The sequence below is a fragment of the Ylistrum balloti genome, unplaced genomic scaffold, assembly GCF_031769215.1.
Source record: "Ylistrum balloti isolate Yb309-2 unplaced genomic scaffold, AGI_CSIRO_Ybal_v1 Utg369782, whole genome shotgun sequence".
Taxonomy (NCBI): Eukaryota; Metazoa; Mollusca; class Bivalvia; order Pectinida; family Pectinidae; genus Ylistrum; species Ylistrum balloti.
Window position 1 is genome coordinate 2,757,848 of NW_026781970.1, and position 19,953 is coordinate 2,777,800.

The 19,953-nt window shown below is 34.4% G+C and overlaps 1 protein-coding gene across 6 annotated transcripts in view; it reads right to left on the minus strand.

The window, feature by feature from the left end:
- Positions 1-694: 694 nt before the first annotated feature.
- LOC132544212 (ubiquitin-associated protein 2-like) overlaps positions 695-19,953 on the minus strand; it is a 39,653-nt gene continuing 20,394 nt past the window's right edge. For 4 of the 6 annotated variants that reach the window (XM_060207783.1, XM_060207786.1, XM_060207784.1 and 1 more), the window contains 2 exons: positions 8,930-9,106; positions 695-2,094 (listed from right to left, as the gene is read on the minus strand). In XM_060207783.1, coding sequence (XP_060063766.1) covers positions 1,981-2,094; positions 8,930-9,106 — 291 coding nt within the window. In that variant the 3' untranslated portion in view covers positions 695-1,980. The remainder of the gene's footprint in view (positions 2,095-8,929; positions 9,107-19,953) is intronic. The other 2 variants (XM_060207785.1, XM_060207782.1) reach the window with 1 other exon arrangement.

Genomic DNA, 19,953 nt, shown 5'->3' on the forward strand with positions numbered 1-19,953 from the left:
ATCTGATTCTACCATACCTCAGTGTTGAGATGATTCTTGAAATCCGAGTCAATATGACCCAATCAGCCAGGATCACAATGGGCATACTATCAAGCTGTCATCCTATACTTATAATTCTAGCCAACTTTCAAATATTTCCAATGAAAATTATGCTCAAAAATCAACTTTTCCTATGTAAACTATAGTAAAATTTGCCTCTCCCAACGGGGGAAATGTCGAGACCCTGGGGCCATGAAATTCACAATTTTGGTAAAGTACCTAGCATTCTACCATATCTGGGTGTTGAGATGATCTTTGAAAGTTTAATCAATTCAACCCTTTTGGCAATGCCCTCCAGGTCCCTGTAGGATGGGGACTGTACAATTCACTATTTTGGTTCATATTAGGTCAGGTAAGGTTTCTGTAAAATTTGATTGAAATCAGTTCAGGAGTTTTTGAGAAGTCAAAAATGTTAAAAAGTTTATGGCCCAACAAAGGTGATCACAATAGGTCACCATGAGGCTTTGTCTCAGATGACCTCAAAATAGCAGGAAAAAGAATTATTAAAGGACAGGTGGCTTGACAACAGACCATGGATGGTAAGCAATCATGTAATGATGGTGGGCTAAAAATAAAGAGCAATGCTCATTATCTGTTTCTATTTTATATCGAACCAAATTTTATCCCAGACAGATAAATGACAGACACAATAAAATCAGTATTTCATTCAGTTTTTTTTTTATTATTATGAGCACAATAGGAAATGTAAGTTACTTAATGGCTCCAGTTTAAAAAAAAAAAAAGGCAAATTCCTCTGAACATACTGGATGATAAAGATATATATATTTATATATTTACAATACAAAATCTTCAGAAACTCTACAATATTCTATTCACCAGGACAAAAAAAATCTGGAATTTCTTTGACTAATGTTCAATGAATTTGTACACATGCACATCTACTACAAATTATCATAATAATATAGTCAACACAGGTAAGTCAAAAAGGATACAATGATCATAATATTAATAATGAAAAACATTTTTTTTTGTGAGCACACATTTAAATAAATCAAATTAAGGTGATACACAAAACTAAACCTTGACGTGACCCTTTGATACCTTTCCTAGTTCCTTTTTGATATTTCAACTGTCTAGTTCAGCGAAGCTGATGGACCCTGTCCAAATTCATATATCATATATACATATTTTCATTAAGCTATTAAACATAATGCTTTCAATGGGTTATTTACATCTGAATAAAACATGATTTGGAAAAATATGAAATGGATAAAGAAGGAAAATAGACTTAATAACCTGGACCTACTTAAACGTGATCCTTTATATCGAACGACTTTGGTTAGGGTCCACCAGGTTCACTACGAACTTGTAATGCATCACCTTTAGGTGAGCCTTCTGTTATCGCTTGGTAAGGCACCATCTTTGACTTATAGTTTCAACTTAAATCCCTTTTAAGGAATCTATAGCGAGGAATTTATGTTACGAAATTCCTATTAACATTGTATCCGTTTCCAAAGGGAAACCATTTTTTCCGTTTTTTTTTTTTTTTTTTTAAACACTTTATAAGAGTGATTGATCTTAAAGACAAGCCCCACCATATATTTATATGTATTAATAACACATTATACAACCCCTAGGAGAGAAGCGTTAGATGATTGCCTTGCACATTCTTAAGGCTTGGCTCAGAATGATTTAGAGAGACATAGGTTAATCTACAACGCTGACACAAACACACACACATCTCAAAAGCCATGTACAACCGCAGAACAGCATTTCATAAACTGGGATTCTAGTATCAATGTTTAAAATATACCAACACTAGAAAGATACACAAGATTCAAAACTTCTCGCTACAAACAAACACAAGATTTGGTAACCATCATTAATCATTATCACCAGCAGTGGTGGCCTCCCTATTCCATTGTGACAGCAGTCTGCCTGTTATAACTGGAAACTCAGGATCCTGCTTCCAGCAGCTGTCTAGTAGTTCCAGTTTGTATTCCCGTATGCCTTGGCACCTCCAGCCTTTGCCTGGGTGCTGTTTTGTTGGCTATGTACATGGGAGCCTCGTGTTGACCCAGTTGTGGAATCCTGCTGAAATATTGAAAAAAGATGTTCAGTGACAAATTCTCTGAAGACACAAAACATTCCATTGCTGGACAGTCTACCATATAAACAAGTTCAAATTACATACAGCTCTGAAATCCACCTGATATGATTGATATATAAATGCACCATATTCAGCGGTCACAGAAACCACCAAATGGATTGGTTTTCATCCTAGAAACAGGTGCTTATACTGCAAATTTTCTGTGGTTTTCCTATATAGAGCATTTGAATGAGAGTATAAAATTTTATAAACCTGCATTTTTACATGCAAATTGAAAATCTCGCTGCAACACTGACATAAACAAAGATTTTTTTATCAAAAACAACTGAACTACTTGTGGTCATAATTTATAATAGATGGACACAGTAATACAATATACTCTCCACTTTTTGAAAAGCCTCCTGATCACACATATAAGTATTACCGTTATGTATTCAATTGGAAGAGTTTATCAGCTGATCTCAGAAATAGTTTGGTGAAATCAATGTTCATCATACGAACGAGACTATTTATTTCATCATTGTATCAGCAAATCTACAACTCTTTGCTTCTCTACAGACAATGAAGAACATAATTGATCAGTACACATGTAATTGCCTACAAGCTGATAACTGCTTACCTCTAAAGCTTCTAAAACATATGTTTACTACATATTAAGCAACCATCCTTAGAACAGCTATTCAAAATCTTATTCTTTTCTAGATATGAAAACAACTTCAATGAAATCAAAAAGAGTATGGCATCCTTTCCCTACTTCAAGAACTGTATTGTAAAATCTGACATGGATCACAAAACATTGCTAGACTTAACAAATCTTTTAGATGCTTTTTTAAAATCATATTTATTTCAAAACATCAAATTTTGCACCCAATGATCAATGGCATGCAGTCCCAGAATGAGTCAGGCACATTAAAACATACATCTACAGAGGCATCCTCCAAGACCACAGAGATATCTTTATCATAAAACCTGAAATTTCCATAGAGGAAACTACTCTGTACACTATGTTTGTTATATCTGGATTTTATCTAATTGATTTGGTATTGGATACTTTTTCTAACAATTCATCAAAGAACAGTCCCCACCAAGTGTCAAATTATATGCAAAATAAACGACTTCCATTAAGTGATTTTGATACACAAACATACTGCCCAACCAAAGTGAAGCCATATCTATTCCAATTTTATTTATCCTGAAAAAGTCAAACCCTTCAAAATGGAGGAAAGAGTTGGTGCAGAAACCATAATGCAATTGTAGAGAAGTTATGCGTGTGTTCTGACCACCACCAGGTTATATTGTAGAGAAGTTGTGTGTGTTTTGACTACCACCAGGTTATATTGTAGGGAAGTTGTGTGTGTTCTGACCACCACCAGGTAATATTGTAGAGAAGTTGTGTGTGTTCCGACTACCACCAGGTTATATTGTAGAGAAATTGTGTGTGTTCCGACCACCAGGTTAAATTGTAGAGAAGTTGTGTGTGTTCCGACCACCACCAGGTTATATTGTAGAAAAGTTGTGCGTGTTCCGACCACCACCAGGTTATATTGTAGAGAAGTTGTGAGTGTTCCGACCACCACCAGGTTATATTGTAGAGAAGTTGTGCGTGTTCCGACTACCACCAGGTTATATTGTAGAGAAGTTGTGCGTGTTCCGACTACCACCAGGTTATATTGTAGAGAAGTTGTGCATGTTCCGACTACCACCAGGTTATATTGTAGAGAAGTTTTGCGTGTTCTGACTACCACCAGGTTATATTGTAGAGAAGTTGTCTGTGTTCTGACTACCACCTGGTTATATAACAAGGTAGTAAGAGTCGTACATGTTGATATAGCATCACTTGATATGACCGCCAGTCTACTGTAGTCACAGTACGGATGCTTCTTTGTCACATTCTTAAAAGTACTTAAATATCCAAACAATGTGCAATCTTTTATCTCTGTAAAATACCTGGGCGACATTGACTTTAATCACTGATCATATAATCTGTGAATTAATTCTTGTTCTAGTTCCAAAGAAAATCTTCCAAATCCTCAGATATAATAATTTATTTGTGTTTAAGTGAAAACTGTTGAACTCCCATCAGGAAAATGCCCTCCTTTCTGACTGACCTGTTGTGGAGCATATAGTTATATGGGAGTTAAATTGGTTCATTCATAAATGGGGCAGCACCTTTGGGAGTCTGTGTGATTACAAAGACATATATTGCTAAATGGTAAAACTATTCCTTTATTGGTTACAAGTTATACTGGCTGATCTCAGAAATAGTTTGGTGAAATCAATGTTCATCATACGAACGAGACTATTTATTTCATCATTGTATCAGCAAACACACAACACTTCTCTACTGGTGGTTGATAAAAGCACAATTGTCTGCCTACAAGATGATGACTTTGATTCATGTGTCCACAAAAAATTGTTTCCTTTATATCTAGAGTAACTTTCTTTCAGAGCAGTTGTAAATATATCAAATTAGAAAAAAACCCCATTTTCCTTAAGAACTGCATCATCGATATATAGCCTCAGAGAACATGAAATATTGTGAGTCTATGATTAACTTGTAAAGTCCATACAGGAAGAATTGCTCTTCATCAATGGTGGTTATGACCTTGGACAATCCAATCATGACCAGCAAGGTTAAAGAAACTTTATTACTGTCTGTCTCCTGACTACCTTCAGATTACATAACCAGGAAGTAAAGAGTCCTACATGTTGGTATGGCATTGCCTGATATGACTGCCAGTCTACTGTAGTCACATTATGGATGCTTCTCTCAAACAATATTCAATATCCAATATGCAAATCTTTTAACTCTGTAGGGTACATGTCTAAATACAGCACACTAGTTCCAAAAACGCTGCTTCAAAGTCCTGAGACTCCAGACACAATTTTGTGTAACAGTAATTTACATATTAAAGAAATAATAGTGACCCTTTACAGTGAAAATCATAAAAACTCCTGTCAGGAAAATATCCCAATTTCAACTGACTTGCTGCATGTATAGATCAGCATAGAGAGTCTATTTTAACTGTATATGATCAGTAGGAAATCAGATGTCTTATTTTTGATAGGTGAATAAACAGTACAAATGTTCATGGTAAGAAGGTGTCTTGCTTATAATCTAAATGAGCTGATCTCAGAAATAGCTTGGTGAAATCAATGTTCATCATACGAACGAGACTATTTATTTCATCATTGTATCAGCAAATCTACAACTCTTTGCTTCTCTACAGACAATGAAGAACATAATTGATCAGTACACATGTAATTGCCTACAAGCTGATAACTGCTTACCTCTAAAGCTTCTAAAACGTATGTTTACTACATATTAAGCAACCATCCTTAGAACAGCTATTCAAAATCTTATTCTTTTCTAGATATGAAAACAACTTCAATGTAATAAAAAAAAATATAGCATTCTTTCCCTACTTCAAGAACTGTATTGTAAAATCTGACATGGATCACAAAACATTGCTAGACTTAACAAATCTTTTAGATGCTTTTTTAAAATCATATTTATTTCAAAACATCAAATTTTGCACCCAATGATCAATGGCATGCAGTCCCAGAATGAGTCAGGCACATTAAAACATACATCTACAGAGGCATCCTCCAAGACCACAGAGATATCTTTATCATAAAACCTGAAATTTCCATAGAGGAAACTACTCTGTACACTATGTTTGTTATATTTGGATTTTATCTAATTGATTTGGTATTGGATACTTTTTCTAACAATTCATCAAAGAACAGTCCCCACCAAGTGTCAAATTATATGCAAAATAAACGACTTCCATTAAGTGATTTTGATACACAACACACTGCCAAACCAAAGTGAAGCCATACCTATTCCAATTTTATCTATCCTCAAAAAAGTTGAACCCTTCAAATTGGATGAAAGAGAGTTGGTGCAGAAACCATAATGCAATTGTAGAGAAGTTGTCTGTGTTCTGGAACCACCTGGTTATATTGTAGAGAAGTTGTGTGTCCCGACTACCACCAGGTTATATTGTAGAGAAGTTGTCTGTGTTCTGACTACCACCTGGTTATATAACAAGGTAGTAAGAGTCGTACATGTTGATATAGCATCACTTGATATGACCGCCAGTCTACTGTAGTCACAGTACGGATGCTTCTTTGTCACATTCTTAAAAGTACTTAAATATCCAAACAATGTGCAATCTTTTATCTCTGTAAAATACCTGGGCGACATTGACTTTAATCACAGATCAAATAATCTGTGAATTAATTCTTGTTCTAGTTCCAAAGAAAATCTTCCAAATCCTCAGATATAATAATTTATTTGTGTTTAAGTGAAAACTGTTGAACTCCCATCAGGAAAATGCCCTCCTTTCTGACTGACCTGTTGTGGAGCATATAGTTATATGGGAGTTAAATTGGTTCATTCATAAATGGGGCAGCACCTTTGGGAGTCTGTGTGATTACAAAGACATATATTGCTAAATGGTAAAACCATTCCTTTATTGGTTACAAGTTAAACAGGCTGATCTCAGAAATAGCTTGGTGAAATCAATGTTCATCATACGAACGAGACTATTTATTTCATCATTGTATCAGCAAACACACAACACTTCTCTACTGGTGGTTGATAAAAGCACAATTGAAGATGATGACTTTGATTCATGTGTCCACAAAAAATTGTTTCCTTTATATCTACAGTAACTTTCTTTCAGAGCAGTTGTAAATATATCAAATTAGAAAAAAAAACATTTTCCTTAAGAACTGCATCATCGATATATAGCCTCAGAGAACATGAAATATTGTGAGTCTATGATTAACTTGTAAAGTCCATACAGGAAGAATTGCTCTTCATCAATGGTGGTTATGACCTTGGACAATCCAATCATGACCAGCAAGGTTAAAGAAACTTTAACTTCTGACTACCTTCAGATTACATAACCAGGAAGTAAAGAGTCCTACATGTTGGTATGGCATTGCCTGATATGACTGCCAGTCTAGTGTAGTCACATTATGGATGCTTCTCTCAAACAATATTCAATATCCAACATGCAAATCTTTTAACTCTGTAGGGTACATGTCAACAGCACACTAGTTCCAAAAACTTCAAAGTTTTAGACTCCAGACACAATTTTGTGTAACAGTAATTTACATATTAAAGAAATAATAGTGACCCTTTACAGTGAAAATCATAAGAACGCCTGTCAGCAAAATATCCCAATTTCAACTGACTTGCTGCATGTATAGATCAGCATCATAGAGAGTCTATTTAACTGTATATGATCAGTAGGACGTCGGATGTTTCATTTTTGATAGGTGAATAAACAGTACAAATGTTCATGATAAGAAGGTGTCTTGCTTATAATATAAATGGGCTGAACTCAGAAATAGTTTGGTGAAATCAATGTTCATCATACGAACGAGACTATTTATTTCATCATTGTATCAGCAAATCTACAACTCTTTGCTTCTCTATCAATGAAGAACATAATTGATATACACATGTAATTGCCTACAAGCTGATAACTGCTTACCTCTAAAGCTTCTAAAACATTTGTTTATTACATATTAAGCAACCATCCTTAGAACAGCTATTCAAAATTATATGCAAAATGAAAACAACTTCAATGAAATCAAAAAGAGTATGGCATCCTTTCCCTCCTTCAAGAACTGTATTGTAAAATCTGACATGGATCACAAAACATTGCTAGACTTAACAAATCTTTTAGATGCTTTTTTAAAATCATATTTATTTCAAAAAATTTTGCACCCAATGATCAATGGCATGCAAAGAGAGTCAGGCACATTAAAACATACATCTACAATCCTCCAAGACCACAGAGATATCTTTGTGTGTGTTCCATAGAGGAAACTACTCTGTACACTATGTTTGTTATATTTGGATTTTATCTAATTGATTTGGTATTGGATACTTTTTCTAACAATTCATCAAAGAACAGTCCCCACCAAGTGTCAAATTATATGCAAAATAAACGACTTCCATTAAGTGATTTTGATACACAACACACTGCCAAACCAAAGTGAAGCCATACCTATTCCAATTTTATCTATCCTCAAAAAAGTTGAACCCTTCAAATTGGATGAAAGAGAGTTGGTGCAGAAACCATAATACAATTGTAGAGAAGTTGTGTGTGTTCTGACTACCACCTGGTTATATTGTAGAGAAGTTGTCTGTGTTCTGACTACCACCAGGTTATATAACAAGGTAGTAAGAGTCGTACATGTTGATATAGCATCACTTGATATGACCGCCAGTCTACTGTAGTCACAGTACGGATGCTTCTTTGCCACATTCTTAAAAGTACTTAAATATCCAAACAATGTGCAAATCCTTTATCTCTGTAAAATACCTGGGCGACATTGACTTTAATCACAGATCAAATAATCTGTGAATTAATTCTTGTTCTAGTTCCAAAGAAAATCTTCCAAATCCTCAGATATAATAATTTATTTGTGTTTAAGTGAAAACTGTTGAACTCCCATCAGGAAAATGCCCTCCTTTCTGACTGACCTGTTGTGGAACATATAGTTATATGGGGGTTAAATTGGTTCATTCATAAATGGGGCAGCACCTTTGGGAGTCTGCGTGATTACGAAGACATATATTGCTAAATGGTAAAACTATTCCTTTATTGGTTACAAGTTAAACAGGCTGATCTCAGAAATAGCTTGGTGAAATCAATGTTCATCATACGAACGAGACTATTTATTTCATCACTGTATCAGCAAACAAAGACTACCGCTAACCCATTCTAAATACTATCCCATTGCAAGCGAAAATCTCTGCATAATTGTCAGAAAAATCCCCCTTTTCCAACTGACCTGCTGCATGTTAGGATGGAGCATCTGGTTATGTGGGGGCATCATTGGTACATTCATGAATGGGGCAGCACCATAGGGAGTTGTGGGGGCCCCTAGTGGTCCAGCCTGTGTTCCTGTCGCCAGGGGCAGATTGAATGGGGGTGGTGTTCCTGCATGGAATCCTTGTTTGTCAAATGCCTGAAATGACAAAAGAAGAACATGAAATCTACTATACACTGTGATAACTTGAATTTTTTATAATCAAATTTATAAAAGGTTTAAGACATCATTGTACCCTGCGTATACAACAAAGTGTTTTAAATATGTATATATTTCTGTATGATGTACTTGTGAAATAAAAACATGGTGATGAGAGAGGCATAGTTGATATCAATACTTAAAAACTTAATAAAACAGAAAGAAATTATGGATTTGTAAAGCTCACAAAGTACATTCAGGCATTGCACTCAAGTAAAATACTGAACTCACAATTAGAAACTTCAAGTTCAAATATCGCTTTTCAAAATCATAACTACAAAATGTGATTTAAGAGTTCCTAATGCTAGTCTTGCTTGTAGAGTCTATGTGAGATGTTTTACAAATCACTAACTGGTGCTGATATGTGCATTTCTGTGTGATAGTCACATTTGTCACCAAGTGTCTAAACATTTTCTACCAAGCAAATATGCTAGTGCAGTCCTATCTGGTGTTGGGAGGGGAAACCCTTAACACAAAATAGTGCTCTTTATTAATCCAAGATGACAGTTTTCAACTACCATCTATTGAATGCTTCATTTATTTTCAGTATTCATAGACTTAAATCAATAACTTAGTAAGTATACATTAAAAAAAAAAATGAAATAAAAATAAAAAAAAGCTGTACATATATAATTCCTCAATAAACAAAACACTATTGAGAAAGAAAGAGCAAATTCCCATATGAATGCACAACATTGGAATTTTATCAAATTTGCTTCCAGTCTTCAAAAATATTTATCAGATATTAAGAGCTAAATAGGTTATGAACTTTCAAGTTATAATTATTAATTTTTCATTGTTTGTACACTAAATGCAGCTTTCTGAGTCATCTTTTATTTTTCCCCCCATTTCTTGATGAAGAAAAAAAAAAAAAAAAAAATAAAACATCTAGCTCCTACCATTTGATAATGATTAGAGAGTCAATGGCAACATGCCACCTTTCTGGAACTTCTTTTTTGTATGAATGGAATATCTGTTTACATTCAATGATGTAAAAAATAAATGGACTTCAACATCATAATGTTCAAATATCTCACAACGTATATAAACAATAAACAATGAATAAATAAGGGGAGAAATATTTTTTTTTTTACACATTTTGGTTTGGAATGTGATGGGCCCACTCATTATTGAATTTTGAAATAAAGAAAATGATGGGAATTAGCTGTCAATGATGTCACGTCATGTCTAGCCTGCTATTGCATATTTGTTATAAAATAATCTGTCATTCAATTATCAAATATATACATTTATATGTTATTACTATGCTTGAAATCTATTATGAAATTAGCATTCATTCAATTTGCAAAAAGGTTTTTCTTTCATACCAGAATGAAAATAAAAAATATTACTATCAAAGCTTAAATAATTTAATTCATAATAAGCAATCTTTTTAGTGTAACAGTGACCTGGAACTCAAAATCACAGTGATCATGACTTAATTACACTTATTGGCACATTGCTAGTCAGTAAACATTGTTTTAAATATAAAGTTTCATGTCTTTGACACAACCATTCAAAATGCATAGTCTGGAACATACAACAACTTTCTGAATCATGAAATGTTTATATTTCCAGTTGCTTTAAACATTCTGAATGTCTAAAACATTACTGTAAAGCCTGGGTAAGGTACTAAATTTGATCTTTCGATCACCGAAAGGTCAAATCATTGATGTATTACTCCAATTTAAAACCTTAATAAGTGTTGAACTCAGAAATTAAAACATAGGTAATCACAGGGTTCATCCAAATTAGACTGTCATGTTTTTCTTCATCATTGTTCAAACACTTGATATGTATATCTGCTCCGAAAATACTAATAATTTGATTTTACTTGTGACAAAGTTTTTTGATCTGTGATGTGTTCTGTCCTGATTCAAATTTAACACGGTTAATAAATATGATAGGTCACAATTTTACGTGACAATATCAGAACCTTACAAATAGTTTTGAGAAAGAATATACCAACCATATCCCACTGCATGTATTTAAGTATATCTAAAGGTCACATTTAACCTTGATCTTTAACTTTCTTTCTAATAGGGACACATTTGCCACCTGTTGCAAGCTGTTGAAGGATAAAAACAAAGCACAGAACCAACACTCTAAGCTTAACAGTGATTCAACTTTCTAAATTAATATGTTCTCTAAATTTGGATAAAGTAACGAGTGCTGACCTCAGAAAAAAAAGAAGTATGAAATCAGGAAATAATCATACGAACGAGACATATATTTCATCATTGTACCAGCACTATTCATCGATCAAATCTTTACTATCTTGTAACTATAATATCACTGTAAAGGGAAACAATCAAACATACACAAGGGTAAACAACCGACAAAAAGGTGTAAAAAAAATCCAATTTCTTTGGTGAAGTTTTGGTCCAAAAACTAAGTTTAACTCAAGACTACTTTTCTAATCCTAAAATGTTTAACACTATGGCACAGTAGTTTTCTATCACATACAGTTCCTAGTTAGCCTATAGGCCAATAATGTTTTTATTTCAGTAATCATTGCTATCATCTAAATTAGACATCATCGATTCAACACCACCATTTATCCTTCTAATGTGTACATTACAAGTTTTTGTTGAAAATCAGGATATCATTTGGTTGCTTGAATTACAACTTATTACAAAATCATTTAGGGATTATATTCTAAATGAAACAAAGATTATTCTAACAAGAGGCCCATGGGCCTTAACGGTCATCTGACAAAAAGCAAGCCAAACCTAGAAAGTGGTTGAGGTCATTCATTTGAACAAACTTGGAAGCCTCTCCTCCAAGCATCTTACAGGCCCAATATCAGCACTCATGGACTTTTGCTTGTTGAGAAGAAGTCGTTTGTATATTTTAACATATTTGACCCCTGTGACCTTGAAAGTGGGTTGAGGTCATTCATTTGAATAAACTTGGTAGCCTTTCCTCCCAGCATGCTACAGACCCAATATCGGCACTCATAGACTTTTGCTTATTGAGATGAAGTCCTTTGTATATTTTAACATATTTGACCCCTGTGACCTTGAAAGTGGGCCAAGGTCATTCATTTGAACAAACTTTGTAGGGCTCCATGCCAGCATGCTATGGGCCAAGTATTAGCCCCCTAGGCCTTCTAGTATTTGAGAAGAAGTTATTTAAAGATTTTGACATATTTGACCCCTGCGACCTTGAAAGTTGCTCAAGGTCATTCATTTAAATAAGCTTGGTAGCCTTTCCTCCCAGCATGCTACAGACCCAATATCGGCACTCATAGACTTTTGCTTATTGAGATGAAGTCCTTTGTATATTTTAACATATTTGACCCCTGTGACCTTGAAAGTGGGCCAAGGTCATTCATTTGAACAAACTTTGTAGGGCTCCATGCCAGCATGCTATGGGCCAAGTATTAGCCCCCTAGGCCTTCTAGTATTTGAGAAGAAGTTATTTAAAGATTTTGACATATTTGACCCCTGTGACCTTGAAAGTTGTTCAAGGTCATTCATTTAAACAAACTTGATAGCCCTTCATCCCAGCATGCCACAGGCACAATATCAGCAATCTGAGCCTTTTGGTTATTGAGAAGAAGTTGTTTAAAGATTTTAACATATTTGACCCCTGTGACCTTTAAAGTGGGCCAAGGTCATTCATTTGAACAAACTTTGTAGGGCTCCATGCCAGCATGCTATGGGCCAAGTATTAGCCCCCTAGGCATTCTAGTATTTGAGAAGAAGTTATTTAAAGATTTTGACATATTTGACCCCTGCGACCTTGAAAGTTGTTCAAGGTCATTCATTTAAATAAGCTTGGTAGCCTTTCCTCCCAGCATGCTACAGACCCAATATCGGCACTCATAGACTTTTGCTTATTGAGATGAAGTCCTTTGTATATTTTAACATATTTGACCCCTGTGACCTTGAAAGTGGGCCAAGGTCATTCATTTGAACAAACTTTGTAGGGCTCCATGCCAGCATGCTATGGGCCAAGTATTAGCCCCCTAGGCATTCTAGTATTTGAGAAGAAGTTATTTAAATATTTTGACATATTTGACCCCTGTGACCTTGAAAGTTGTTCAAGGTCATTCATTTAAACAAACTTGATAGCCCTTCATCCCAGCATGCCACAGGCACAATATCAGCAATCTGAGCCTTTTGGTTATTGAGAAGAAGTTGTTTAAAGATTTTAACATATTTGACCCCTGTGACCTTTAAAGTGGGTCAAGGTCATTCATTTGAACAAACTTGGTAGTCCTTCATCCCAGCATGTCACAGGCCCAATATCTACACTCTGAGCCTTTTGGTTAATGAGAAGAAGTTGTTTAAAGATTTTAACATATTTGACCCCTGTGACCTTTAAAGTGGGTCAAGGTCATTCATTTGAACAAACTTGGTAGAGCTCCATGCCAGTATCCTCTGTGCCAAGTATTAGCCCCCTAGACCTTCTAGTATTTGAGAAGAAGTCGTTTGAATGAAAAGTTTACGGACGGCGCACGGCGGACGGCGCACGGCGGACGGCGCACGACGACGGACGAAGCATGATGACTATAGGTCATCGGACCCTTTGGGTCAGATGACCTAAAAAGTAAAACAAGACAAAACCTTGTTACCATAAAAAGATTATATGGCTGAACTCAGAAATTGTTGTCATTTCATGTTTAATCATTTTAACGAGATTCAATGTTTTCTTCATCACTGTCTCAGCAGCTTAATCCAAACATCAAGATGATTTACCAATTACTCCCAATCAAATGAAGGGTCATCTCTTATCAACAGCTAATATCCAAACCGTGATTATTTATTGAACTCCTTACCCTACTAACACCAAGGCATTCAGCAAACAAAACATTCTAAACCTCGAACCTCTTGGATAAGTTTGATCTTTATTCTCAATGCCAATGTTTAAAGCTAAGGTGTTGACTTCAGAAATTAAAACAAAGTAATCACAGATATCATCCAAAATTGACTGTCATGTTTTTCTTCATCATAGATTCAACACCTAGTTTCTATTCTCGACCCTCTAAAACCTATGGCGATTAGTGTTTTTCAGAAAGTAATGCGATTGTGCCATAGTAGGCGTGTCCTTGGGGAAGACAATTGACCAAAGTTGCTCTGGATGACATGAAATGGGCCTCCTGTAAGTTGCTCATTGGGGTAATCACCAGCTAATACAAGGAAACCCCAGCTCAAAATGACCCTTGCCAATCATTGGGCAATTAGACGAGCAAACAAAAATACATTAAATTATCAAATATATACATTTATATGTTGTTATTATTATGCTTGAAATCTATTATGAAATTAGCATTCATTCAATTTGCAAAAAGGTTTTTCTCTCATACCAGAATGAAAATAAAAAATATTACTATCAAAGCTTAAATGAGTAATTCATAATAAGCAATCTTTTTAGTGTAACAGTGACCTGGAACTCAAAATCACAGTGATCATGACTTAATTACACTTATTGGCACATTGCTAGTCAGTAAACATTGTTTTAAATATAAAGTTTCATGTCTTTGACACAACCATTCAAAATGCATAGTCTGGAACATACAACAACTTTCTGAATCATGAAATGTTTATATTTCCAGTTGCTTTAAACATTCTGAATGTCTAAAACATTACTGTAAAGCCTGGGTAAGGTACTAAATTTGATCTTTAGATCACCGAAAGGTCAAATCATTGATGTATTACTCCAATTTAGAAACCTTATAAGTGTTGAACTCAGAAATTAAAACATAGGTAATCACAGGGTTCATCCAAATTAGACTGTCATGTTTTTCTTCATCATTGTTCAAACACTTGATATGTATATCTGTTCCGAAAATACTAATAATTTGATTTTACTTGTGACAAAGTTTTTTGATCTGTGATGTGTTCTGTCCTGATTCAAATTTAACACGGTTAACAAATATGATAGGTCACAATTTTACGCGACAATATCAGAACCTTACAAATAGTTTTGAGAAAGAATATACCAACCATATCCCACTGCATGTATTTAAGTATATCTAAAGGTCACATTTAACCTTGATCTTTAACTTTCTTTCTAATAGGGACACATTTGCCACCTGTTGCAAGCTGTTGAAGGATAAAAACAACGCACAGAACCAACACTTTAAGCTCAACAGTGATTTAACTTTCTAAATTAATATGTTCTCTAAATTTGGATAAAGTAACAAGTGCTGACCTCAGAAAAAAAAGAAGTATGAAATCAGGAAATAATCATACGAACGAGACATATATTTCATCATTGTACCAGCACTATTCATCGATCAAATCTTTACTATCTTGTAACTATAATATCACTGTAAAGGGAAACAATCAAACATACAGAAGGGTAAACAACCGACAAAAAGGTGTAAAAAAAAATCCAATTTCTTTGGTGAAGTTTTGGTCCAAAAACTAAGTTTAACTCAAGACTACTTTTCTAATCCTAAAATGTTTAACACTATGGCACAGTAGTTTTCTATCACATACAGTTCCTAGTTAGCCTATAGGCCAACAATGTTTTTATTTCAGTAATCATTGCTATCATCTAAATTAGACATCATCGATTCAACACCACCATTTATCCTTCTAATGTGTACATTACAAGTTTTTGTTGAAAATCAGGATATCATTTGGTTGCTTGAATTACAACTTATTACGAAATCATTTAGGGATTATATTCTAAATGAAACAAAGATTATTCTAAAAAGTGAAACAAGACATAACCTTGTTACCATAAAAGATTATATGGCTGAACTCAGAAATTAAAAAAAAGCCGAGGTGTTGACCTCAGAAATTAAAACAAAGTAATCACAGATATCATCCAAAATTGACTGTCATGTTTTTCTTCATCACAGATTCAACACCTAGTTTCCATTCTCGACCCTGTGAACCTATGCTGGTTTGTGCTTTTCAGAAAGTGATGTGATTGTGCTTTAGTAGGTGTGTCCTTGGGGAAGACAATTGACCAAAGTTGCTATGGATGACATGTAATGGGCCTCATGTAAGTTGCTCATTGAGGTAATCATCATTTAATACAAGGAGACCCCAGCTCAAAATGACCCTTGCCAATCATTGGGCAATTAGTCGGACAAACAGAAATACATCCTCTTAAGATGGATCTGTATCAAAGAAGTGATTCTATTTTTTTAGACTGGAAACTCCAAATTCTATAATCTCACTCTGATGTCTACAAGCTATGACAAAATCAACAAGGTTGATAAAGTTATTCAAGAATTTAGATTTACCTTATTAGTTTGGATCATAAAAAGATTATATAGCTGAACTCAGAAATTGTTGTCATTTCATGTTTAATCATTTTAACGAGATTCAATGTTTTCTTCATCACTGTCTCAGCAGCTTAATCCAAACATCAAGATGATTTACCAATTACTCCCAATCAAATGAAGGGTCATCTCTTATCAACAGCTAATATCCAAACCGTGATTATTTATTGAACTCCTTACCCTACTAACACCAAGGCATTCAGCAAACAAAACATTCTAAACCTCCAACCTCTTGGATATGTTTGATCTTCATTCTCAATGCCAATGTTTAAAGCTAAGGTGTTGACTTCAGAAATTAAAACAAAGTAATCATAGATATCATCCAAAATTGACTGTCATGTTTTTCTTCATCATAGATTCAACACCTAGTTTCCATTCTCTTCCCTCTTAACCTATGGCGATTAGTGTTTTTCAGAAAGTGATGTGATTGTGCCATAGTAGGCCTGTCCTTGGGGAAGACAATTGACCAAAGTTGCTCTGGATGACAAGTAATGGGCCTTCTGTAAGTTGCTCATTGAGGTAATCACCAGCTAATACAAGGAAACCCCAGCTCAAAATGACCCTTGCCAATCATTGGGCGATTAGTCGAACAAACAAAAATACATCCTCTTAACATGGATTTGTATTAATGAAGAGATTCTATCTTTTTAGACTGGAAACTCCAAATTCTATAATCTCACTCTGATGTCTACAAGCTATGACAAAATCAACAAGGTTGATAAAGATTATTCCAAAATGAACATTTACCTTGTTAAGATAGGTTGGATCATAAAAAGATTATATGGCTGAACTCAGAAATTGTTGTGATATCACATTTAATCATGTTAACGAGATTCAATGTTTTCTTCATCATCGGTTCAGCAGTTTCATCCAAACACAAGATAATAAACCAATCAGTACTCAAAAACATCATATAGTGACATCAAAAGCAAAACAGGAATTCCACACACAACTACTCCATAAATTCATATGAAGTATTCAATGCTCTTGTTCAAAATGACTTGATTCTAATTCATCAGCTGATTTACATTCCCTCTACAATTTTTTTAAAATCAGAATTTGGTATATTTCTTGAACATCCATCAAATTAGTGAACCTTCATTTAGAACATACTAAACCACAGACCTATTGGGAAAGTTTAGTCTTTATTCAAAACACAATTTTTTAAGCAAAGGTGTTGACTTCAGAAATTAAAACAAAGTAATCACAGACATCATCCAAAATTGACTGTCATGTTTTTCTTCATCACAGACTCAACACTCAATTAATGCATCTAAACAGATTAAACACAAGAGGTTATGATATCTGGTCTACAATCTGCTGCATGATCAACCATTATCTGTCTGAATTAACACAACAGATCATGAAGGAATCCTCATACCCATCATCACATGGCCTATACATAGTTGGACCTCCCCCGTTCTTTTCTCTTACTAGTTTTCTTTTCAAAATCCAAGATGGCTGTCTGACAGCCTAATTTTAATGAATATTTTGCAATAATATTTTTGACTGTTGAAAGTCGGTGACCTATCAAAGTTCACTGCACATTTCTGAGGTTGAAGTGATCGTTTCAAAAGATTTGAACAAGATTGTGTGGTATCTGAAGAATAAGTACAAATATGTTTCCATTTTTCTAAAATTTTAAATACTGACGTCATAAAAGCTGCAGAACTCAGAAATACCACTTAAAATCATTTATTATCAATGTAAAAAGTTTTAATATCATCACTGTTCTGCTCCAGTAAAATTTTAAAGTGGTTATACAAAGTTTCAGAAATCAAGATAAAACCATGATTTAAATAGGAAACGGGTGTCTCTAGAGATTCTAAATACTGCTACATATTAACCATGGTACCATTTCTACCAAAGTGAGATGGTTGGGATCCAACATAACTTCAAGCAATATTCTTGTCATTAAAATGAAATTTACCTTTACTTCTGTCAAGTTTGTGAGAGTAATATCAGAATAATTGTCAATTAAAAAAAAAAAAAAAAAAATTAACACATCAGCTCAACATTTGACAACATGACCATTTGATATCAATGTAACTTACAAGATGTATATATTCATTAGTATGCAGAACTCAGAAATACCACTAACAATCATTTGTTATCAATGTATAAAAGTATAAAATCATCACTGTTCTGCTCCAGCCATGAACAGACATTTCAACTTTCATTTTCTTTACATAACTTTATCAATATCAGCAAGCAAAATACACCCCCTCCTTTTTGAGTAAGTAACATTTGCTTCTGACATGAAATTTGCCATAGCATATGAATTAGGGGTTGTTTCAAACATTTTTCTAGGAAGAATTCTATGTTTTGTAACATAACTGCCCGACATTGATAAGCATTCAAATGATAACAAGGTTCTGTAAATGAAATACAAATTGAGGTAGACAACAGCAAACATCAGAAGTGTGACTGTTACATATATATAAAAAACAACAACAATGATCCGTATACATTTTGTTGTCTTCCTAACACCAACAGTTAGGAAAACACTCCTTACCTCACATACTCTACAGATGTCACCATGTTGTGTCTTATCCAAAAAAAAAAGGCTCAAAACACTCCCTACCTTTCCTACTCTTCAGATGTCACCATGTTGTGTCTTATCCAAAGCCAAAGGCTCGAAACACTCCCTACCTTTCCTATTCTACAGATAACATCGAGCTGTGCATTATCCAAAGCAGCAGGCAAGGAAAACACTCTCTACCTTCAACACTCTAATTCTGCAAAAGCTAATACCTCTGGACCCTGTGACAATTCATCACAGCATAAAAGAAAGATTTAGGCTAAAAGAGACAAGGAATATATTGTCATTATTACCACTAAACTTGTTAAGTTTTTTTTGTTTTGTTTTAAGGAAGGGTGGGTGGGTGGGTGGGGGTTAGTTTTTAATGAATAGAACTTATACAGTCCAGACTCTTAGACAGTTCCCATAAGCCCTTAACTCTACCAATACCAATGATATTTCAATATCATGATGTCCTGAAGTTAAGTACAAAGAAAGTAACAAATGACCAAATTCACTGACCAGCCTATAACAAATCTAAAACAAACTACATCCCATACCATTGTGGTGCATTTATCAAGCTTTTTGGACACAATGAAGTTTTCTGGGGAACAAATGAGTATTATTGAAATCAAAATAAATGCTGTCGAAACATCTATTATCAAGTCCAAGAAGCAAGCACACTACTTTTGACATGGGATGGGCTTATTTCCAGATAATGGAAAAGAGTATTTGGTAATCTTCTGAAAAACAAGATATGGTTGGTTTCAATACCAGAAATAAGCTTATTGATGAATAAATACAGAAATTTCCATTGTAAATCTTGTGGATGATTTCCTTTAGCCAGTGAGAAGTTGGCTGAAGTTTTACATTCTTAAGAAGTTTTGCATTCTTGTCAAGTCACTTCAGTAAAGCCAACTGTTCACATAGATTTCACACATTTTGATTTCTTTCAAATATTGTACACACAATTCATTTACCAAGTCAGGCAGCGTGATCATTGAACAATAAGCAGTG